The 20248-nt window shown below is 38.0% G+C and overlaps 1 protein-coding gene across 2 annotated transcripts in view; it reads left to right on the top strand.

The window, feature by feature from the left end:
• mllt3 (MLLT3 super elongation complex subunit) overlaps nt 1-20248 on the top strand; it is a 67079-nt gene that overhangs the window by 32657 nt on the left and 14174 nt on the right. Inside the window, exons 5-9 of one of the 2 annotated variants that reach the window (XM_042512542.1) lie at nt 2123-2161; nt 3248-3376; nt 7041-7619; nt 15969-16038; nt 18422-18475. In XM_042512542.1, the coding sequence (XP_042368476.1) occupies nt 2123-2161; nt 3248-3376; nt 7041-7619; nt 15969-16038; nt 18422-18475 (871 nt within the window). The remainder of the gene's footprint in view (nt 1-2122; nt 2162-3247; nt 3377-7040; nt 7620-15968; nt 16039-18421; nt 18476-20248) is intronic. The other variant, XM_042512543.1, reaches the window with a different exon arrangement.

Genomic DNA, 20248 nt, shown 5'->3' with positions numbered 1-20248 from the left:
TTGTAAAATTCCGGCCTTATTCTCATAGTATCATGATGTTTATTCTCGAAATTATGACTTCATTCTCAAAATTGAACATGTTTTCTTCTTTAACATGGCCCTAATCCTTCGTTGTACTTTTAGACACTGAGTGTAAAACAATTTTTAGATTATACAGTGGCTCAGTTTTGCTGAGAATATAATCAATGTGAAGTTTAAAGAAAAGTTGAGAATCAGGCCTTTGAGGAAGCCTAATGTTTCAGCTAGAAACATCTAAACAACATCTAAAGTTGCTGCTTGGGAGATCCTAATCATGTTTTTTTTTCCTTGGTCCTGATCCGAGTCCTTGGGATTTGCCAATACAAAATGTTATCTGGGACTTGTATTTACCTAAATGTGAATTAAATATGCATCTAACACATTGAAATAAGAGCTGTAGCTATTAAACTCAGATCACATTTCTTTCCACAAGCTGTTTGATCTAAATATTGAAGGTCCTGAAGCACACCGAGCCGGCTGTAGCCAAGCTTTAGTTTGGACTTACGTTGAGTCACTCAGAGAAGGATCATATGAGCTGCAGCTAAAGCCGCCTGCCACATGTGACGTTTGTCATTTTAACCAGTGAGAGGAAAGTGTGCGCTGGCTGAATGAGAAGCTGCTCTCTCAGGGTTGTGTTGATTGCTCTTGGCTATTATGAGAGGACAAATAGCAGCTTTGTTCCAGTCGGAGCTGAGTAAATGTGTCTGTTTATCCACCCTGAGTGTCACTATGTTACTTTGATTTAGCTGACGCTGTTATCCAAAACCACAACCCAAAAATCACGACAACCACACAAGGTGATCAGCTTCAGCATAAATAACAAAATACACCAGAACACAGTATGGAATTATGATGGGCTCTATTTTAGCCAACTCTGAACGATTAACCCTTTGAAATCTGGAGTGACATCACTTTCTTTGTGTTGCTTTCAGATGCCTTTCAAAAGTATTTAAACTTTAAAACCCTGGACAAATTGATGTAATTTCTTTCAAAAACATGGTAAAAAGGCAATAACCAACTTCATAAAGATTTTTTTCCACAAATTGAAAGAAATTAGTAGATTTAGAAAATAATTTTATAAAAGGCAAAAAAAATGTCTATGGAGAAAAGAACAAAAAACTCGGGAAAAGCTACATTTGTTATTGTCACAATTACATAATTAAAATTATGTTTTAAAGTTATTAGGATTTTTAGGTACTTTTTAATGGTCATTTCTGTGTTTGTTTTTTTTTTAATTTTTCTAATACTTATCTTCAGGTATTTTCTTTTTCCCAATTTCTTGCTCATTTTTGGGTAATTTCTTCAACTTCTTGATGACTTCTTCCCAGTTTTTGAAAGAAAGTAAATTTGCTCAGATTTTAAAGGGTTAAAGTTAGGGGTCCACAGGTTATCAGCCTGGCTGAGTGTCAAGGCTTGTATTTGTCATTTATTTAAAAAAAAATAGATGCAGGGAACTTGCTGTACATGATGTTGAAAGTTTCAGTTTTTATTAAACATTTGCCAAAGGGATTTAAACAAAGTTTTGTGTTGGAGTTTGTTACATTCCAAATTCTAAATTAATTAAAGTATTTCAATTTTTTTGTAAGTGCATATCAGTTTTCAAATATCGGTTATTGGTCTCACAAAGTACTAATGATCAATATCAGCCCTGAAAAAACAATATTGGTTGGCCCGTAGTTCACCTGGAGCAAACCTTACACCGTCTTTGGGATCTGCTTGGCATATCCCAGGTTGCTTTGCGATTGTGGGGTGCAGTCAGTCTGTAGCTCCCCTGTCAGAGGAGCCCTGCAGTCTGCAGGTTTTATGACTGAAGCTAAGTGCTCTCTATTTACTTAACTCTGCAGCCTCCTCTCAGCCTCTAAAAGGGCTCTAATCCTGACAGAGACCATGTCAAAGCTCACAGTCTCTACTGTCAGGACCAGAGGCTCACCGCTCAAACACCTGATTACATTCTTCTGCACAGTTTCATTCAATACAAAGTTACAAGTTTGGATGTTAATAATGTAAGGAGCATTTGGCTAAGCTATAATTCTTTGTTTGTTTGTTTTTTTAATGTAATGAGTCTCTAGATATTGATTCATCTCTTTTGTTTTCTCTTTAACAGCAACGGGATCCTCACAAACGAAGTTCAGAAGACTCAAAAGTAAGATTTTCAACATGTTCTGGGGGTCGTGGGTGAAACTGGCGTGTTCAGAAGACTAACGATTTAGGCGCATTTATAAAGTGGCTTCACATTGCTTTTTGTGAAATGATACCAGCACTTTTTTTTGTCCTGGCTGGGAGAGTTACTGTTTTGTGCTTCAGCACTCCAACACAGACACACTGAAGCAGCTGTGTTGTCTTTACTTGCATATTCTGGCCATGGCTCTAACCCTGTAATGACTGCAAAATATTCCAGCAAGAACAGGCAGCTTTACATGTATGAATGTGTGCTGTGTAGACACTAGGGATGGCAGTGTCTTCATTTTCTCTCTAAAGTCTAATAAAGGCCTTGTTTAGTTCATACTTTAAACAATTCCAGACTGATTGCATTAATCCTCATTTGTCTGATAAATGTGAGGTCTCGTTGTTATTTAACAAATACACAAATGAGGAGCAAATATTCAAATATAATATACACTTGAATGATTTTTTATGGTGGCTAAAATATGTTTTGTTGCGTCCCCGTCCAGAGCAGGACATCACTTAGCTTCTGTCAGTGTTGTGGGACTCTACTTTGTTTATCAGAGGGGGGTGGCTGAATTGTAACTTTTTTGTTTAAAATAAATATAAGATACTACCTTTTCAAGTAGTAGTGCCCCTTACCGAAGCCAAAATTAAACACACAAGTCCCTCCTCAGTCTTGACATTTTTTTAATGCCCCCCCTGTTTTGCAGCACCCCTTCCCCCCTCAAAAGTAACTAACAGTCCCTGTCCCTAACGACAGAGGGAGGCCGGCACAGCAACGAAGAGCTGAACAGAACGCTGAGTCCAGTTAAAGTCAGACTGAGGTCACATTATCTAGGTGTGGTCATCCGACAATTGACAAATTCGATTTAGTCCGATTTCAGTCAGACTAAAATGTTAACATGGATCTTAAAAGTCCACTTTAAGTAGGTCTAACAAAATAGTTCGACCTTTTCTAACATCATGCACTGAGTGAAAATATTGCTGAGCATTCAAAGCCAGCTCTTTGTACTCAAAGGTTTTCCATCCTGATGGTTGTGATGTGTCACTGTTCCTCCGGCAGGTGATGGTAATGCAGGAGGGCTCCACCTCCCTTTTCGGTCAGCACCTGAAGCTGCCCACACTTCCCAACAGCTCGTTGACTTCCACCTTCTCTGACCCAAAGAAGAGCAAAAGCTTCCACGGGTCAAAGGTCAGTGCTGTTTCCAGGTATTCCCCTGGAGCAAGACAACCTACTCTTCTGCCTCCAGTCCCAGTCCCACCCAACTCTGAAACTTTTTACCTCCTCTAAGTATCCAGGCCCTAATCCCCTGCATATTTGGCAGCTTCAAAGACCTCCACCAGATTTAAACTCTGGGATTTCAAAGACATCCAACTTTGGCTTAAGCAAACTATATCTTGGCTGCTGCTTAGCCATGAGCATTTACTCCACTGACTCAGAGACATGCTGTAAATCTTTGAGAACCTGTGGCTTTGAAGGGGCCCAAATTTTGCCGTGATGTCTATTTGAAAACAAACTTATGCATATACGTTTTAGATGATAATATGAAATAATTACTAAAAAGATTTAGAGATGGATGTGGGGACGACAGGAGGCATAAATGGTGTGCGCAGAAGCTCCATGTGAGATTTAAAACATTATCTGGTGAAGCATTAAATCATGTATGTCAATAAGCTGGCATGTTGTTTCCATTATGTCTTATTTTTAGTCCCTTTAAATAGTGTCATTTAAGAGCAGGTTAGGAGAGGCCCATTTCACATGGAAACAGTTTCCAGTCTAAACACAGTGTGCGTGATGAATTACTTGTGGAGCAGGAGGTCACACACACACACACACACACACACGCACACTTACACACTTACTCTGTACTCCCACCTCTCTGGCTCCATCACATGTTGAGAATTATTGCACTGGTATTAAAGCACATCAAACATTTTTATAATAAATCAAAACTATTTGACAAAAGGTCATGCATACTGCTTGTCCCACATTATTTATTAAAACCCTGTTATTACACTACTGCACCTGAAATATTTCAAACCAAAACAGTGAATTTAAGATACGTTTAGATCAGACTTCATTGGGGGAAATTTACGTGTTACAGCTGCACAAAAGGCATGGAAAAAAAAAAAGAAATATCTGAAGTATATAAATAATTGTGTAAATGTGAATAAGCAAAAGTATTTAGCCCAGTAGAACAACTCTGCAACCCTTTTTTGAGGTAGTATATTCTATTATTACAGGTAAGTATAATTAATGAATATAATAAATGTGAAAATAAAACAAAAATGAAAGTATATAGCAGTTATGTGATACATTTACATAGAGCCTGACAGATATTTGATATTTGGGGTTGATGCCAATACTGGGGACTAAAACATTTCAACGTTAATATATCTGCCAATATTATAGTTTTTACAGTTTAACAATAAACTTTAATGTGAAAAATTGACATCAGTGCACCAATATCAGACAATAAAATTGCCTGTTCAGTACTATGTATTGAATATTTATTCACAATATATGTAATATATACACCATTCAACGTAAATGTCTAGAGAGATACACTATTCTCTTTATAAGTGTGGTATATAAAGTATATAATATAGAGTTTGATATAAGTGATTTGATATATGCAGGTCTCAAAGACATGAACTAACCTAAAAAATGATGAGTTTTTAAAGGCTAATCTATTCATCCGTTTTATGCCCCTTACCTGTCCCAGGTCACATTTATTTATTAATTATATCATGATGAATTATTGTTATATACTGTGGAGAGTACTTACACAATGTGATTTAATAACAAATATTTTTTAGGTTCTATTGTAAATACTGGTACACTATGATACATACTTTCATACTTAAGCTTGTATGATTGTGTTACATCTGCATTCTATGTGGTAAAAAAAGGTCTTAAAAAATCTTAAATTCAGGTGAACCCTGCAGTAACCCTGAATATAATGCAATATAATATAATAATATGTAACTAGTATGCCAAACAGTTATAATATATATACATACTATATACATGAGGATATATAAAAGAATAATGAACATTGTGTGCACATAAATTAAGTAATATATTGTAATATATTGGAGTGTTAAATGTTGTAACTCCTTTTAGTGAAATCATAATAAAATATGTGAGAATAACTTAACTTAGACCTTTTGTTCACTTTAAAGAATGAATCCATAGACAGTAAAAAAAGATAATCAGCATCTGTTTGTAATGATGATGCAGTTTTACTTTCACTCTGACAGTATTATCATTTTCGGCTCTTGAGTGATTTACATGAACTTTGGTCACCTGCTAACCTGCCAATGTCACGGTGCTGAAAGGTTTGTTAAAAAGTGCCACTTTCGTGATCTCCTCAATGGTGATGGCACCGGAGGTGCTGTGCCCCCACCTCCCCCTCCAGGAGCACTAAAGCAGTTTTATGTTGAGCTGCTTTGGGAGGGCACGCTGGAGTTTAGAATGAGCCGGCAGCTTTACATCCTGAGGTCCTGGGGTCACCAGCAGATAGACAAAATGAAAGGTTTTAGAGGTGGTTTGGCGAAGTTGTACCACACCCCGTCGTCTAGACTGCTTTAATGGGTTTACTACATTGATGAAATATTGACAAGGGGGCTGGAGGTGAGACCCAGGGACAAATGGCCCCCGTCGTTAGAGGGAATGCATTTCCTCCTTTCTCCACGTTGCCCTTCGCTCCACTTTTAAGGTTGCGCATGTGTGGCTGTTGAAAAGGCCCCCTCACACCACGAAACAGCACTGTTCAAAAGAAGTCCTGAGTTTGCTCTTTAAGCCCATAGATGAGGACTAAGAAGAGCCTTTTGATTTTCTTTTAAGAATAGACTTCTTTTCACAGATGGTAATGCCAAACTGCAGGGTGGCATGCATGTTTTCTCTTGTGTAAAAGGCAGAGGATTAATCTTCATTTGACCTAGCTGTCTGGATTTTGCTCACTTTGTTGTTTTTTTTTTGTATGAAACATTGTAGAAGTACTACATGTAGTCTAACTTGCAGTCCAAAGTCGACTTAACATGAACAGTAAGAGGACAAGAAACTCACAGGAGACGTTTTTCTCTGCTGTAGAGTAGGGTTTGAATGTTGCTTGAAAAAGATATATTACATTTTTTTGGGTAATTGAGTTATTTTCAGTGGCACTTAGATTAGTTATGATCCTAGCACTACAAGCCCATACCATCCTCAAACTACGGTCTTTCTCAGGGGCTAATTATGCCCTTGCCCTATTATGTTTGCCGGCTGACCTAAAGTGGGATTTCCCTCCACTGTGCTCCATAATCCTTTGAGCTGAAGTTTACTCTTCCGTAGATTAAATTATTCTGTGTAATTCTGCTCTAACACCTTAAATGTTGGTTCAAACTTCTTGGTGTTTTTTATTTCACACATGACGTAACATGCCATTATGCAGTCTATACATAATAATTTAGACTGCCAATAATTTCGTACATACTCTTCGCTGTAATTGGTACCTTCATTTTGTTTTGATTTCTTGTCTTCTTTTGTTTTCCCTGAGTTTTTTCCAATGAATTTATAAAATTTGACTTTTGGGTCAAATCCCGACGCAGGGACTATGGAGCATATACCTAGACCAGTTCAGGTCCGGTTGAGGCGTATAAGTGAAAGAGTAAATTAATCCCCAGCCGCATTAGCCAAGTGTGTTAATCCAATTTAAAGAAATTAGACATAGTATGATTTCAATCTGACTTCAATGTTTACATATGTATTTTAAAAGTCCAGATTTAGCTGAACTAAGACAACAATTCAACTTTCTCTAAAATCATGTGGACATACTGTAGGATCTTTCTCATTTGTTAGTTTTGTTTCACAGGATGGCTCCAAAGGAAGCAGCACCACCCTCCTCACCACCGCCACGACCACCAGCACCAACAGCAGCAGCTTCTCCAAACTCCACAAACCCTCCAAGGACCACAAAGACAAGCCTCCAAAAGACTTGAAAGAGCCCAAAAGTGCCTTCAGAGACTCTGGCTGGGAACCCAGCAAAGCCCCCAAAGAACCTTCCAGGAAACCCAAAGAGAACCAGCCACTTAGAGATACAAATCCCAAGATGGGCTTCAAGGAACCCAAGTCCTTGTCTAAGGAGCATCGGACTGAGGTGATGACCCATGGGTCAGGGCTAAACAAGCGTCTGTCCACCCCTGATGGTGACGATCACATCACCAAAAAACGTAAAAAGGGATGTGTGGATGTATCAGGGAAGCAGACTTCAGGGTCAGACGCTCTACATTTGGATAAGAAACTGTTGAAGGATAGATCGCAGCTGCGTACGAGTAAAGTGCGACCGGAAGGCGATGAGGCAGAGCGCAGGAAGGTGCAGACACTTCCTCCATTCCAGGAACTGGTGGATCCCAATGACTCAGACATGGAGGACCAGTCCAACAAATCGGATGTAAGTAGAACTTGTTTTTGGACTTTAAGTTGTTATCATAATCAAGAGTTTTAAGGAGTTCTTGGACTGTTGTCGCTGATTTAATAGATTTATACACTTATTACAAGGACACTCATTTCCTTTTTATCATCATGGGGGTTTAAGGAGCAGCTGTCTCACCTTTGTACGATTCCAGCACACTGGACTCACCGATTTGAGCTTTCAGGTCACTTTACTGGAAGAAGGGAGGGGTTGTGGAAAGCTATCTAATTCTTCCAAGGTTTTAAAGGGGAGGATTTGTTGGTGGTCAGTCCTTCCTTGGCGTTGAAGGGCTATAAAAAGAAATGACCAACAGAGAGAATCGTCTTTAATGGTGGTCTGGTGGACTCAAAGGGGCTGGGCAGGGGGATTGGAAGAAGGGGTGGGCACCATTAACTAGTGGGAGTTCAGCTGCGTTCATCTGGGTGGCCAAACAGGAAGTGGACAAAACTGGACTCTCTTTTGTTGCCCTGTTAACAGCAATTGACCAAATTTGCCTGCTTAAAATGTGCTTGTGTTGGAAGTAACATGGATATAGAATGCTCTAATATGTATTCCTCTTTGCTTCCACATCAACAGCAGGATTAGAAAAACTTTATGTCTACAGTGGCTCCTTTCATGAATAGGTTGACGTTTGACTGGGTTGCCTGGTCCACGCACATTTGGTGGGGAACCTTCCCATAAAGAAGGGCTGTTTTAAAGCCAAATAGTAGACAAGAAAGATTTATGGTTTTACAACACCTGAGGAGAAAGGGGAGACGAGGCAGTGAATAGCAGAGAGTTCCCCTTTAATCCTTTTAGCTTTTGAAAGAAGAAAGTGGGTGAGCATTTGTGGAAGAAAGGTCCCCGTGCTTTGAGCAGTTTTCTTTTATGCAATGTTGTTTTCATTTCTATTCTCCAAAGCTTGTATAAAGCGTGGGTCTTTATGTATCTTTCTCTGTAGGGGCAGCTTGTTTAGCCAGGGGAGTTATGGCTCAACACTAGCAGGACCGGTGTTTTTCTCTGCGCTGGATGGAAATGCCTTTTAAGTTTCCCCACACAGGGACTGGGGGTCGCGTTTGGTTGTAAAGGGGATGTGGGGTGACAAATGCCAGGTGTTTGATTCTCTCCAGGCTAGCAACTCTGGTGGCCAGCGCTGGGCCGACACAGAGCGCCGCTCTCATTTCTCATGTGACCGCTTGTTTGATCTCAGTGTTTTTCTGTGAGCAGCGGGCCAGAAACAGCAGAGAGGAGGAAATGTGGAGTAGGTGATGACATGAAGGGAAAGCAGGCTGGTGTGTTCGCATGAGAAACTTGTTTTTAGTACGCTGAATGTGGGCACAGAGTGATTTGTCACCTGCACAGGTTTGTGTAAACTTCAGCCCAAATATATTAAAATTCACATCATCACAGAGACATGCATTAAGGATGGCCTACAGTATTTTTTAGGTGACTCATAGTATGTGATATTTGAATGATGAATTATAAATATTGTCAACATTATAGCAAGAGTTTGGTGGGCAAGTTTAATATATGACTCAGTTTGAGAAACAACTTAACCCCTCAACTGGTCTCATCCAGTGAAAATAATTTCTTAGATTGTGATTTCACAAATCACATTTCATAAAACACAACATTTTAACAAACACAACATTTTACAAAACACATTTTACAGGTCACTACATTTTACAAACCCTTTTTACATAACATTTTGTAAGATATTTCACAAAGTACAATTCCCATTACATATGTTTTTAAAAAACATATATGGCATTACACATTTTAGGAAACACTTTCACGCAGCATTCAGGAAACATCACACAAAACATTACAACATTTCACAAAACACAAAGGCGTTAGGGGAGACTTAGCCAGGAATGGGAAGGTACATTTAGACAATGATTTGTCACAACTGATTGGATGCACCGTCCCTCATTATGTGATGCACTGCAATGCTTCCACTGCCTCTGTTTTATGAAATGTTGTGTTTTGTAAAACATGTTTTGTGAAATATTGTTGTCATTTCTGAAATGTCTTCATTGAATGTCATGTTTTGACTCTCAGGGCACAGTACTTTGTACAGTATCAACTTCAAAAGTTCATTAGATTTGAGCTTGTTTTGGGATTTTTATTACTAAATCAGCAAACTGGAGGGTGGGTGTGCACATTATTTTATTCTGACACATAAAAACAAATTCAATTACTTTTGAAAACCTCATATCATACATCAGGAGTGAGTTTTTTCTTTGACTGATTTTCTGGAGGGAAACCACCAGAAAAGGTCTGGTTTGAAAATTCTGTTTTTTGGGTGTGGGGCCAACAAGAGTGCTAGAAATTACTCAGTCAGGCTACATCGTTTCAGTCAGATATTACAGCTACCATACAGCTGAGAAACCCATTAAAGGGTTAACGGCAGCAGAGTGAAAATGAGCTGATACTTTTATGTTGCAAACCACAACATCTCATTATAATGAGTTGGCTGTGTTCGAATGAATCTACAGCGTCAGACTGGAAGGCTTCTTAATTCACATTAAAACAGTTGTGTTTGGACAGCCCCTGCTGAATTAGACAAGCACACTAAATGCTCGTGGTCACTTTGGTCTTGTTTGCTGGCATTTCTTTTTGGCCGTCCTAACTGTGCCAAGAGTTAAGAGAAGAAGCCAGATTAATGCCGGCGGACGCTGACTGAAGCCTATTTATTGTCTTTGAAGAGGGCAGCTTTGGTGGCTTTGAGGAAAGCAGGACAAAAAGCCCTTAAAAGGAGTGGTGCGAAGATTTATGACACTCTGAAGAAGCTGTCCCATAAACCAACAGACCAGCTGTGTGTTGTTTGTTGGCAGGAGGTGACAGCCATTGAAGTGGCTCTGCCTTTTGTCCTCTCTTCTCTCTTCTTCTCTCATGTTTCTTCTGGAGGTTGCTTCTCGCCCACTTTGTTTTCTTGGCCAGCTCTAGTTTGCAGCAGCAGCCTAGTCTTTGATTTTTGGTTTATATACTAACCTCCACAGTTGCTCCTCCACTGCGACTATTTAGTCTACTAAAATGGTCATGAGAAGGAGGGCGAAGTATTTCTTTGGATGTAATAATGAAAATAATAGTCTTATTAGAAAGTAAACTTGTTTTAAAAAGACATCTTTATGAAAGCACCTCTAGGGACAGTGGACTGATACATGGCAGTCTTAATGTAAACAAAGCATTTAGATGAAAGGGTTAGGGTTAACCACAACCCAGAGCACTGCCGTGGTGTATGTTTTATGTCACACTAGAGGCCTGTTGACTCTGTTGTGTTACATGCCTCTATTGATTCTGCCTTCCCGGCATGCTGTCTGTAATCACACACTGATGTGGCATGATTCCTCCGTTGTTTAGTTGCATGTAAAAATGCAGAGAAGGCATGATAAAGGGACTTTCTCGCAGCTCTATAGCAGCATGATATCTGTGTAGCTGTGGCACTGCACTGCTGCTCCCCATATACAATTAACTCCCCACCTCGACTGCACCTCGCATATGGCACAGCGCTCCTGCCTTCATTCGCGGTTTCATTTCAGTGTGCCACAAGGGAGCGCCTTTTTTCCAGTCCAATAGAAGCAGAGAGACCACAGCAGGACCAGAGGAGCAGGCCCTACTTCTGACCAGCTCCAGATACTCCGCATTTTAAGTGACTGGCAGAGAGCAAACTCCCTGTGTCAACGTTCTTCCTCACAAATGAGCTTCAGCTCTGGTCCTGATATATTTGTTAGTGATATAATGGAGGTGGTGTGCAGACAGGCGGGTGGTGTTACATACCTGTAGGAGACCAACATAACTGTGCCACAGTCCATCACCATTATGTTTCAGTGTTCCACCTTTTACCTGATAATGCCCTCTGAGGCTAATTTTGATTTTTGATTTTGGACTTTATAGATAAAATTGAAATTGAATTGGGGGCAGGGTTGGAAAAAAGTTTTTTTTGTCCACCTGCCACTGTGGCTGGTGGATGCCAAAATCTACCAGCCACTCATGAGATTACTATTGTTTTTATGGCTGGTGAGTTCAGCAAATTTATCAGCAACCCACATATTTTACCAGCATTTGCTGTGTCCCTCTGCTGACCAGAGCTGAAGTGTTACTAAGTACATTTACTCAAGTACTGCACTGAAGTACAAATCTGAGGTTACTTTGACATTACTTGAGTATTTTAATCTCATTCCACTTTCCACCTATGCCCCACTACACTTCAGAGGGAAATATTGTGCTTAAGATTTCTTTTCCACACAAACCCAAAGTATAAAAGTATACAAGTGCGGCTGAAATAATTAGTCGATTGATTAGAAAACCAATTGGGAACTATTTCTTTCATTGTGTAAGCCATTTTTAATGGAAAAAACATTTATTGGTTTTAAATCTCATATATACTGTATGTATAAGGAATTGCTTCTTTTTCTATTAATTATTTTCCTTATTTTGGATTTATTAGATTTATTTAAACCTTTTTGCATGTGTACTTTTACTTTTAATACATCTTCCTGAAATCACATTTTCTTTGTTTAAGTTTGTTTAGCAGTAGGCCTATCTCAGTTTCAATGTTTCGGCGCTGTTGCTACCTCCAGTGGCAGCTTTAAGGTGAGATAATTCTGTGCCCAAAAGGTGAAACAATGCATCCATTGTAGCGATGCGTGATTGCTATTTGTGATCATACCACATCGATAGGCAAGTCCTCCTCAAGTGTGACTTTTTTTTCTAATTTTTAAGGCATAAATCTATTGTATCTAAGAAGTGTTTCACTCGCATTTGGAACTAAAAACAGATGTGTGGGAATTGTAAAATGTATTTAGGAGCACTGGCCTCATATATATGTCACTATTGACATATATATGTCTAAACATGTCTAAACATGTTTGAGATTCAGGTATTGTCAGGAATTTGTCATGTTTAACCTATAGGGAGTGTTTGGCATGTTTTACATGCTTTTCTTTATTTTCTTTATTCGTTTATTGATCATTTTGGCTGTGCTCATGCATATGGCATAAATTTTTTCAAGATTGTGTATTTAATTTTAAAATACACTGTGGAAACTAAATTGTTACATTCATACTATTAAGGTCAAAAAATGCTCTACTGAAACCCATTCAAACAGCAAATTTTGATCTGATAACCATTAAAAAACAAAAACATGCATTGTATTATTTCTGGATGTCATCCTTGGAATTTGTCATTTTGACTATTTTCCACCTGATTACGTTATTTTTGCCATATTTGGCATATGGAGAAAATACATGCTATTTCCACTAGGTGCACTGTCACAGTTAATGCTGTTGCTAATCACTGAAATATCCCAGACTATCATCAGAAAAAAGAAAAAAAAATCTACTTAGCATGTAGTATATTAAAAATATATTTTTCGTTTTTTTTTCATCTAAAAACATAGTGGCATCATAACAAAAGCCTTACAGGGTTAAAATTCTGAAATTCTGAAACATTTGATATGTATGATTAGGAGTTATGTTGGTTAAAAAAATAACTTGATGAAAGTAAAAAAAGCACGAGTGTAAAATATTTGTTAAAGCTTGATTCTGAAAAATACATTTTGTGTGCAGAGCGATACTGGTGTGTGTAATATTAAAGCGGGCCCCAAGGGTTAAATAATAATAATAAAAGTGATTCTGATTAACCTTAATGGCTACTTAAAATTGGCATTTGTGACCGTCTTTAGATTGAATTGACTAAACGTGTATCCTTCTCCCTGATCTTTAACATCATGAGAACCTCAGTGTAGCTTGAAGAAGTAAAATAAAAGGTACAGTGGGTACAAATGAATATTTAAATTCTTTTTGGCAGTACTGTTATGTGTATTTACAACATTGTGTTAAAGTTACTCATGAGGACAAAGTCAGGTATCCAGAGGCATCACAGTATGAGGCATGATGGTCCTCTGATGATTGCGTGTCCATATGGTTTGTTGGAATCTTAACACAAGGAAGACTGCCCGAACAAATCAAATATTTTCACCATATTGGCAACACTACCTTGAACCTTGGCTGTGGTTCAGAACTCACTCTCTGTGTCAGTGGCATTCTCCCATCTCTTCTCTTAAAGTCTCCAAACACAGTCAGCAGGCAGCATGTGTGACTCAGCCAAACACACGTACAAATGTCAGGAATGTGGAGAAAAGACTCAGCAGAGCACTTGGAGCTCTGCCCGATCTCACACCTTGGCACACCTGGGATCACTGCACAGAGCACACATGCTTGATGTATTGGTGACATCTAAAGGTTCCAAAAAGTATATGATGTGGACTCCTATGTGTGTGAACGTCTGAAAGGAGCTTTTTACTAGGGCTGGGTATTGTCAAGTACCTCACCATCAAATTCAATTTCAATTCTTTGGGTCATGATTCGATTCGATTCGATTTCGATTTCGATTCGATGTCGATCCAGTTGCTTTGATATCGATTCAGTTATGTGTGTTGATGTCAGAAATACCCAGATAATTCATTAGAATACCTTCTGATATGTGTTCAATAAAGCATGCATTATCTGTATGGATTTAGAACAAACTGACACCAAAACTTATTGTACCATTACATTACTCTTTATTAGATAAAAATTAAAACTAAAATACATTTGAAAACTCTTATATATTTTTGGGCAGGTGTCCCCTAAAGGTTCCAAAAAGTATACGTGTGAAAGGGGGAGAGAGAGGGGGCAACATGAGGAAAAGGGCCGAGATTGGAATCGAACTAGCGGCTGCTGCGGGGAGGACATAGCCTCTATACATGGGGCGCCCACTCTATCCACCGAGCCACGAGGCGCTCCACTAAAATAAATTTAAAGTACAGCAAATTGCACATTTTTGCTTGAGTAGAAATTAACAAAAGTATTAAACACATATGCAGGATCTGTCAACCTGCATTTGTGTGTGATCCACAGCTTTAGCGTTAGCAACAGGTTGCAAAACATCTGACTGGTCAGCTCAAATGGTTACGTAGGTTCGTCGTATTGTTGCAGTGTTTTCACACTGACTCACGAGACTCACACACAACGTAACTACTATCGACTTCGTGTATCCAAACATCGGCTTTTAATGTTGTCGGCGCTGATTTTAACAAACTGCTACCTCGCACCACTGTTGCCACTTTGATCAATAAGCAACAGATGTTGTTTGGGGGTCAAGTGGGGCCTCTGAACAACATCAATCACACTCCAGCGGCACTCATACTGCCTGCACGAATCGATATTGAATTGGCAAAAAACATATTGCAATGCACTGATGAATCAATTTTTTTACCCAGCCCTACTTTTCACCATGTTCAGACTGTCTGTCTGTCTGTTGAGACTGTTTAACCCTTTGAAACCTGGATGGATATCAGTTTTTCCTGTTCTGCATTCAGATACATTTCACAAGTATTTAAACCTTGAAAACCTACACAGAAAAGTTTCATTCTCTTCAAAAAACATGGAAAAAGGCAATGAGCAAATTGCAAAAAAATTGAAAGGGCCAAATAAACAACCTGAAAATTAAATGAATGTTTTAAAAAACAGAGAGAGAGAGAGAGAGAGAGAGAGAGATTAGAATATTATCAGAAAAATATCAAATAAAATCTAAAAACTTATTTAATTTATTTTTCATTTTTAGCACTTTATTTAAAGGTCATTTTCTTGTTTATTTTTGTGTTTTACTTTTGTTTTCCGTTTTTTTACATGCAATTTTCTTGTACATTTTTACCATTTTTTGGGCCATTTCTTGTTTAGTTCATATCATATCATATACTCATATGGTTATAATGGCAACATAATGACATCATACTCCTCTTTTTTTCACAGCAATACCTAGTATGGCTAGTAGTAGTAATAGCTAAAGTGGAGTAGCGTCAGTGGTGTGGGATCAGTGGCGTTGTTAGAGTTTGGTGTTAATATTGTAATATGCATCGTCCCAGACTTTTCACTCTTTTGGGGAAGTATGACGTTGAATTAAATGAAGTTGCGTGAAATTTAAAGTAGCAGAAATGCAAACACTTAAATAAAGTGCCAAAAATTTTACTGGAGTACTGTACTTGAATAAATGTACTTTGCTACTATACTCCATCACTGGATTTTGCTTATTCATAAGTTGGACCCTGCGTGTCCCAGCGCTGTAGATTTTCTATCTATGTCTGTACTCTCATGTCTGCTCTATTGGCCATTCATTATTTTATGTTTTTAATCACTTGCTCAATTATCAGTCATGAAAACTTCTGCTGTACAGAATGTGAAAACCATTTTAACTCTTTTTTAAGCCTTGGGTTGTGTTGATGTTGGTGAAAAACTATTGATCAAACTTCAGTCTGCTTCATGTATATTTTATTTTTCACAGTCTGTTTTCTCTTCTCCCTCCCAGTCCGAACAGCCCAGTCCAGCCAGTTCCAGTTCCAGTTCAGGCTTTGCTCCCACACACCACAAACGACAAGGTAATTATCTGGAACATGCATTCATTTCACCTGATCTCATTTTGTTTTTCTCAGTTAGAATTGATCAGTGTAATGGTCCCATGTAGCTAATAGGGGTGTAAATCACTGGTTTCATCATGATACAATATTATATCGATACTTTGGACAACAATACGATATTTGCCGGCATAACAAAGTCTACCACGATACCACGCCTGCAATCAATATGGGCTGATGTTATCTGCTCATTTAACACAGTCAGTTACAGAAGAAACTGCCACCCCTTTCTTTGCATTTGGCCAGAAAAGATGAAAACAACATATACATAATTGGAAATTATTAAAACCTGTTCATTCTGTTTGAAAACGCTTTCTGAAAAAAATGTTTTAATTTTAATTCAAACCATGATCTTTTTTCCTAAAACAAGATCTTTTCACTAAAGTACAAAACTCAATAATAACTATCAAGGGTCATAGACAAAACAACTGTCTTTTGTAGGTCGCATTTCCCCCACATACACAACATGCTAACTTTGTTAGCATAAGCCTATGGCATTTTACATTGCAAAAATTAGCTTAGTGGCTAGCAGACTTTTCCTTTACTCATAACCTAACCAGTTTAATATTATTTATGCTTTCTTTTACTCACCACTGGTTTAAGTCCCTGCATCTCCTGACAGAGCAGCACAGATGATTTTCAGTCAACATTGTTGAACAGAGCAGCTAACGTAACGTAAGAAAGAAGTCAGTCAAGTGGCCCGGCAGGTATGTCATGAATCCTTAGTGCGGCTTTTGTTTACATATGACGTGCGCCATCTGTTGACTCGCAGTTTCTCTGAAAACAAAACATTTCCACAGCGATGATTTTTTCCAGTGTAAACAGCGTTATCCTCATCATCTTTCTCTTGGCTGCTCCCCATCATCTGCCTGATGCTGTGTGACGGTGACACAGACTTTCAAAACAAGGGCGCACCTGAAAGAGGATGATATGGATCGGTTTACACTTTGCAACGATGTTACGTGATCGTTGCTCATTTAATCTTTTTATTGATGCAGATCGATGCATCGTTACACCCCTAGTAACTAACATGGAGCTGCTGGTAGTTTTGGTATATTTTAGTTTGTTTTGCAGAATTGAAAGAAGCTCAGTGTTAGAGACTGAATTTATAGTGCAGCGGCACTGATTTCCTTTCTACCTAAACAGAACAGAGCTTTGTTATCTAACCCGTTAACTCTCAGATCTAAGACAGTTTTATTTAAGATAGGAAACTATGGAACACCTGCTCACTTTATGCCTTCTGGATCATTCATTGACTTGAAAGTGCAGAAGTATCTTTATTTAACCCTTTGAAATCTGCTTTCTGACGTCTTTCACAAGTATTTAAACATCTGAACTTGCAGCATATTGGTACTATTTCTTTTAAAAACATGGGGGAAAACGATATAACAAGCTTGGTAGGAAATGTTCCACAAATTGCAAGCAATTAGTAGAAAAATTCTTATAATTTTTAAGCATTTTTTCCCAAGTCTTGTTTGCTTTGTTTATTTTTTTTCTTTTCTTTTTTTGTACTAATTTAAGGTTGTTCTAACAAGCTAGGGTGCTATATATTTAAAGCTGATTATTACTGTTACATAAATACAAAATTATGTTCCAGAACTGTTATAATTTTTCAGCACTTTTTCCAAGTCCTGTTTACTTAAGTTTTTCCCTTTCTTTTATTTTTTTAGTACTAATTTAAGACAATTTTCTTTGCTAGGGGAAAAAAAGAATAAAGCTAAAAAAAAAAACGTTTTGGCTTATTATTCCAATTACATATTTAAAACACTGTTACAGAATTATTATAATTTTTAAGCACTTTTTCTCTTGATTGATTTGTCTTTTTTTTCTTTCTTTGTTTTCTTGTTTTTGTCGTAATTTTAGGTAGTTTTCTGAAAAGCTATGGGAAATTGACTCGATAAAAATAATGAAATGAAATGAATTATGATGATTATCATAATTACATATTTTAAATTATGTTACAGAATTATAATAATTTTTAAGCACTTTTCCAGGTTATGTTTTTTCTTTTTCCGTTTTTAAACTCCTTCCATGTGATTTTCTTGTAGTTATTTCTAATTCCTGCTATTTTTTCTGTCATTCCTTCTTTTGCTGCTCATTGCCTTCGTCCCATGTTTTTGAAAGAAATCAAGCCAAATGTTTAAAATTTGTTTGACTTTGTAATCTGTAGCTGCTGCATCCCCTAGATCTGAGAATATATAGAATGAATGTTAATCATAACTGATAAGAATGATGTCCAAACAGTTAAAGAAACAGCAGCTTAAAATGTAGCAGAAGTCATCTAGGCCTGAACATAGTGTAAGGGGGTGACCTCTGCTTGTGTGTTTGTAATTTTCTCTGGATGCAGTGGTGGACTTCATCATCAGGAAAAGGGTGGCTCTTCCTGCCACCACCCACACAGGTAACAGCTCCTGTGAGGCCGCCACACCCTTTACACATCTGCATGGACAGTATTGTTCCAGCTTGTCTTTATGCATGAAACTCATGCATCTCTCTACAGTCATGTTAGAAGGGTCTTTTATTATTCTATCATGCACAGGATGCAACCCTGCAGACACCCATCCCCGCTGATCCAGCAACGTGTAACAAGTACCCACAGTATGTCCTCCTGTCGTGTCTCAGTGTGGGAACAGACTGTGTAACCTCCACTGTTCACCTGTTGAACACACGACTGACCCACTCTGTTGCACGGGGTGACATGTTCCTTCATTACCATAAACACACACACTACAGTTTATTTTGACCCAGTCAAACATACACCATGCTGCTGCCACAAACACTCACTGGAGCACCAAATGTGAAATCAACCTCAATCAATATCTTTTTTTTTTTCTGCATTCGGATTCCTTTCGCAAGCTATTTGACCCTTTGAAACCTGAGAAAATTGGTTTGATTTCTTTTGAAAACATTGGGGAAAAGGCGATGACCATCTTGACAAGACATGTCCTACAAATTTCAAGAAATTTGACTTAAAAACAATTTTTTTTAAAGAGGGGAGGGTTTTTAGAACATTTTCTGAAAAATAGGAAAAATGTCTAGAGACTATATTTATAATTACAATAATTTTATATTTCTATGCGACACAAAAATAAACAAGATATATAGAATAAATTCATATATATAATAGTACTTTTTCTAGGTCCTTTTCTTGTTGGTTTGTCTTTTTTTACTTTTTTGTGCTTATTTTCAGGTAATTTCTAGTAACTTTTTTATTTATTTATTCATTTTTTATTAGTTAAGTTGCTTGTTGCCTTTTCCCTTTATTAAGAAAATTTGCTCCAGTTTCAAAGGATTAAAATAAAGTTAAAATGCAAAGTCACCAATAATTTTCTTCCCGTTTGAGTAAGGTTTGTCAAAAACTACAGTGAGCAGCTGTTTTTTTACGAAGTCTTTTTTTTCCAATGAAACGATACATTTGTGGTCTATTTTTTTGAAAGATGTCCACCTTCAGTAGGAACCAGAGGGCTTTGGGGCCGTGGCCCTGACAGTGTAGGAGAGTCAGAGATGGACTGAACACGTTGATGGTTTGGATCTTTTTGTGGAGTTTGTTTTAAAGTAAAACATAGAAAAACGAAAGCCTTATCCTTTCATCGTTTTCCACATAATTATATTTTCTCAAAGGGTATACCCTAACCAAGAGAACCTGCACGGGCGGGGGATAATTCAGTCAAACTTTTACAGTTTGTTTACCAGTGACATGAGCAGTTAAGATAATTCATCAACTTTCAGTGACATGCTGCTGCTCCATCTGTGCCCACAGTACACTCTTGTGCTCCAATAGTGTGGTGCAGTAAATAACTGAAAAGTATTTATTTTCCAACAGTGGACCTAATGAACAGTCCAGCTCAAAAAATATGAAAATTATTGCATGGTGGCAGATATTTTTTATCTTGGTAGGCCGCCACAACTAAATGAATGTGTGGGAAACCCTGTGCTTTAACCCTTTGAAACCTGGATCGACATTAATTTTCATGTGCTGCATTCAGGCACCTTTCCCAACAATAAAACCTTTGAACACCGAGTAAATTGGTTTGATTTCCCTCAAAAACAGGGGAAAAAAGGCAGTCTGAAACTTTGGCATGAAATATCTAGCAAATTGCAAAAAGTTACCAAAAGGTGTCAAAAAAAAAAGACCTGACAATTAACTAAAAAGAGGAGAGAGAATCACCAGAAG

This window comes from Plectropomus leopardus, chromosome 23, assembly GCF_008729295.1.
Source record: "Plectropomus leopardus isolate mb chromosome 23, YSFRI_Pleo_2.0, whole genome shotgun sequence".
Lineage (NCBI taxonomy): Eukaryota > Metazoa > Chordata > Actinopteri > Perciformes > Serranidae > Plectropomus > Plectropomus leopardus.
The sequence above is the reverse complement of the archived record's forward strand: the minus strand, read 5'-3'. Positions and strand labels throughout refer to the sequence as shown.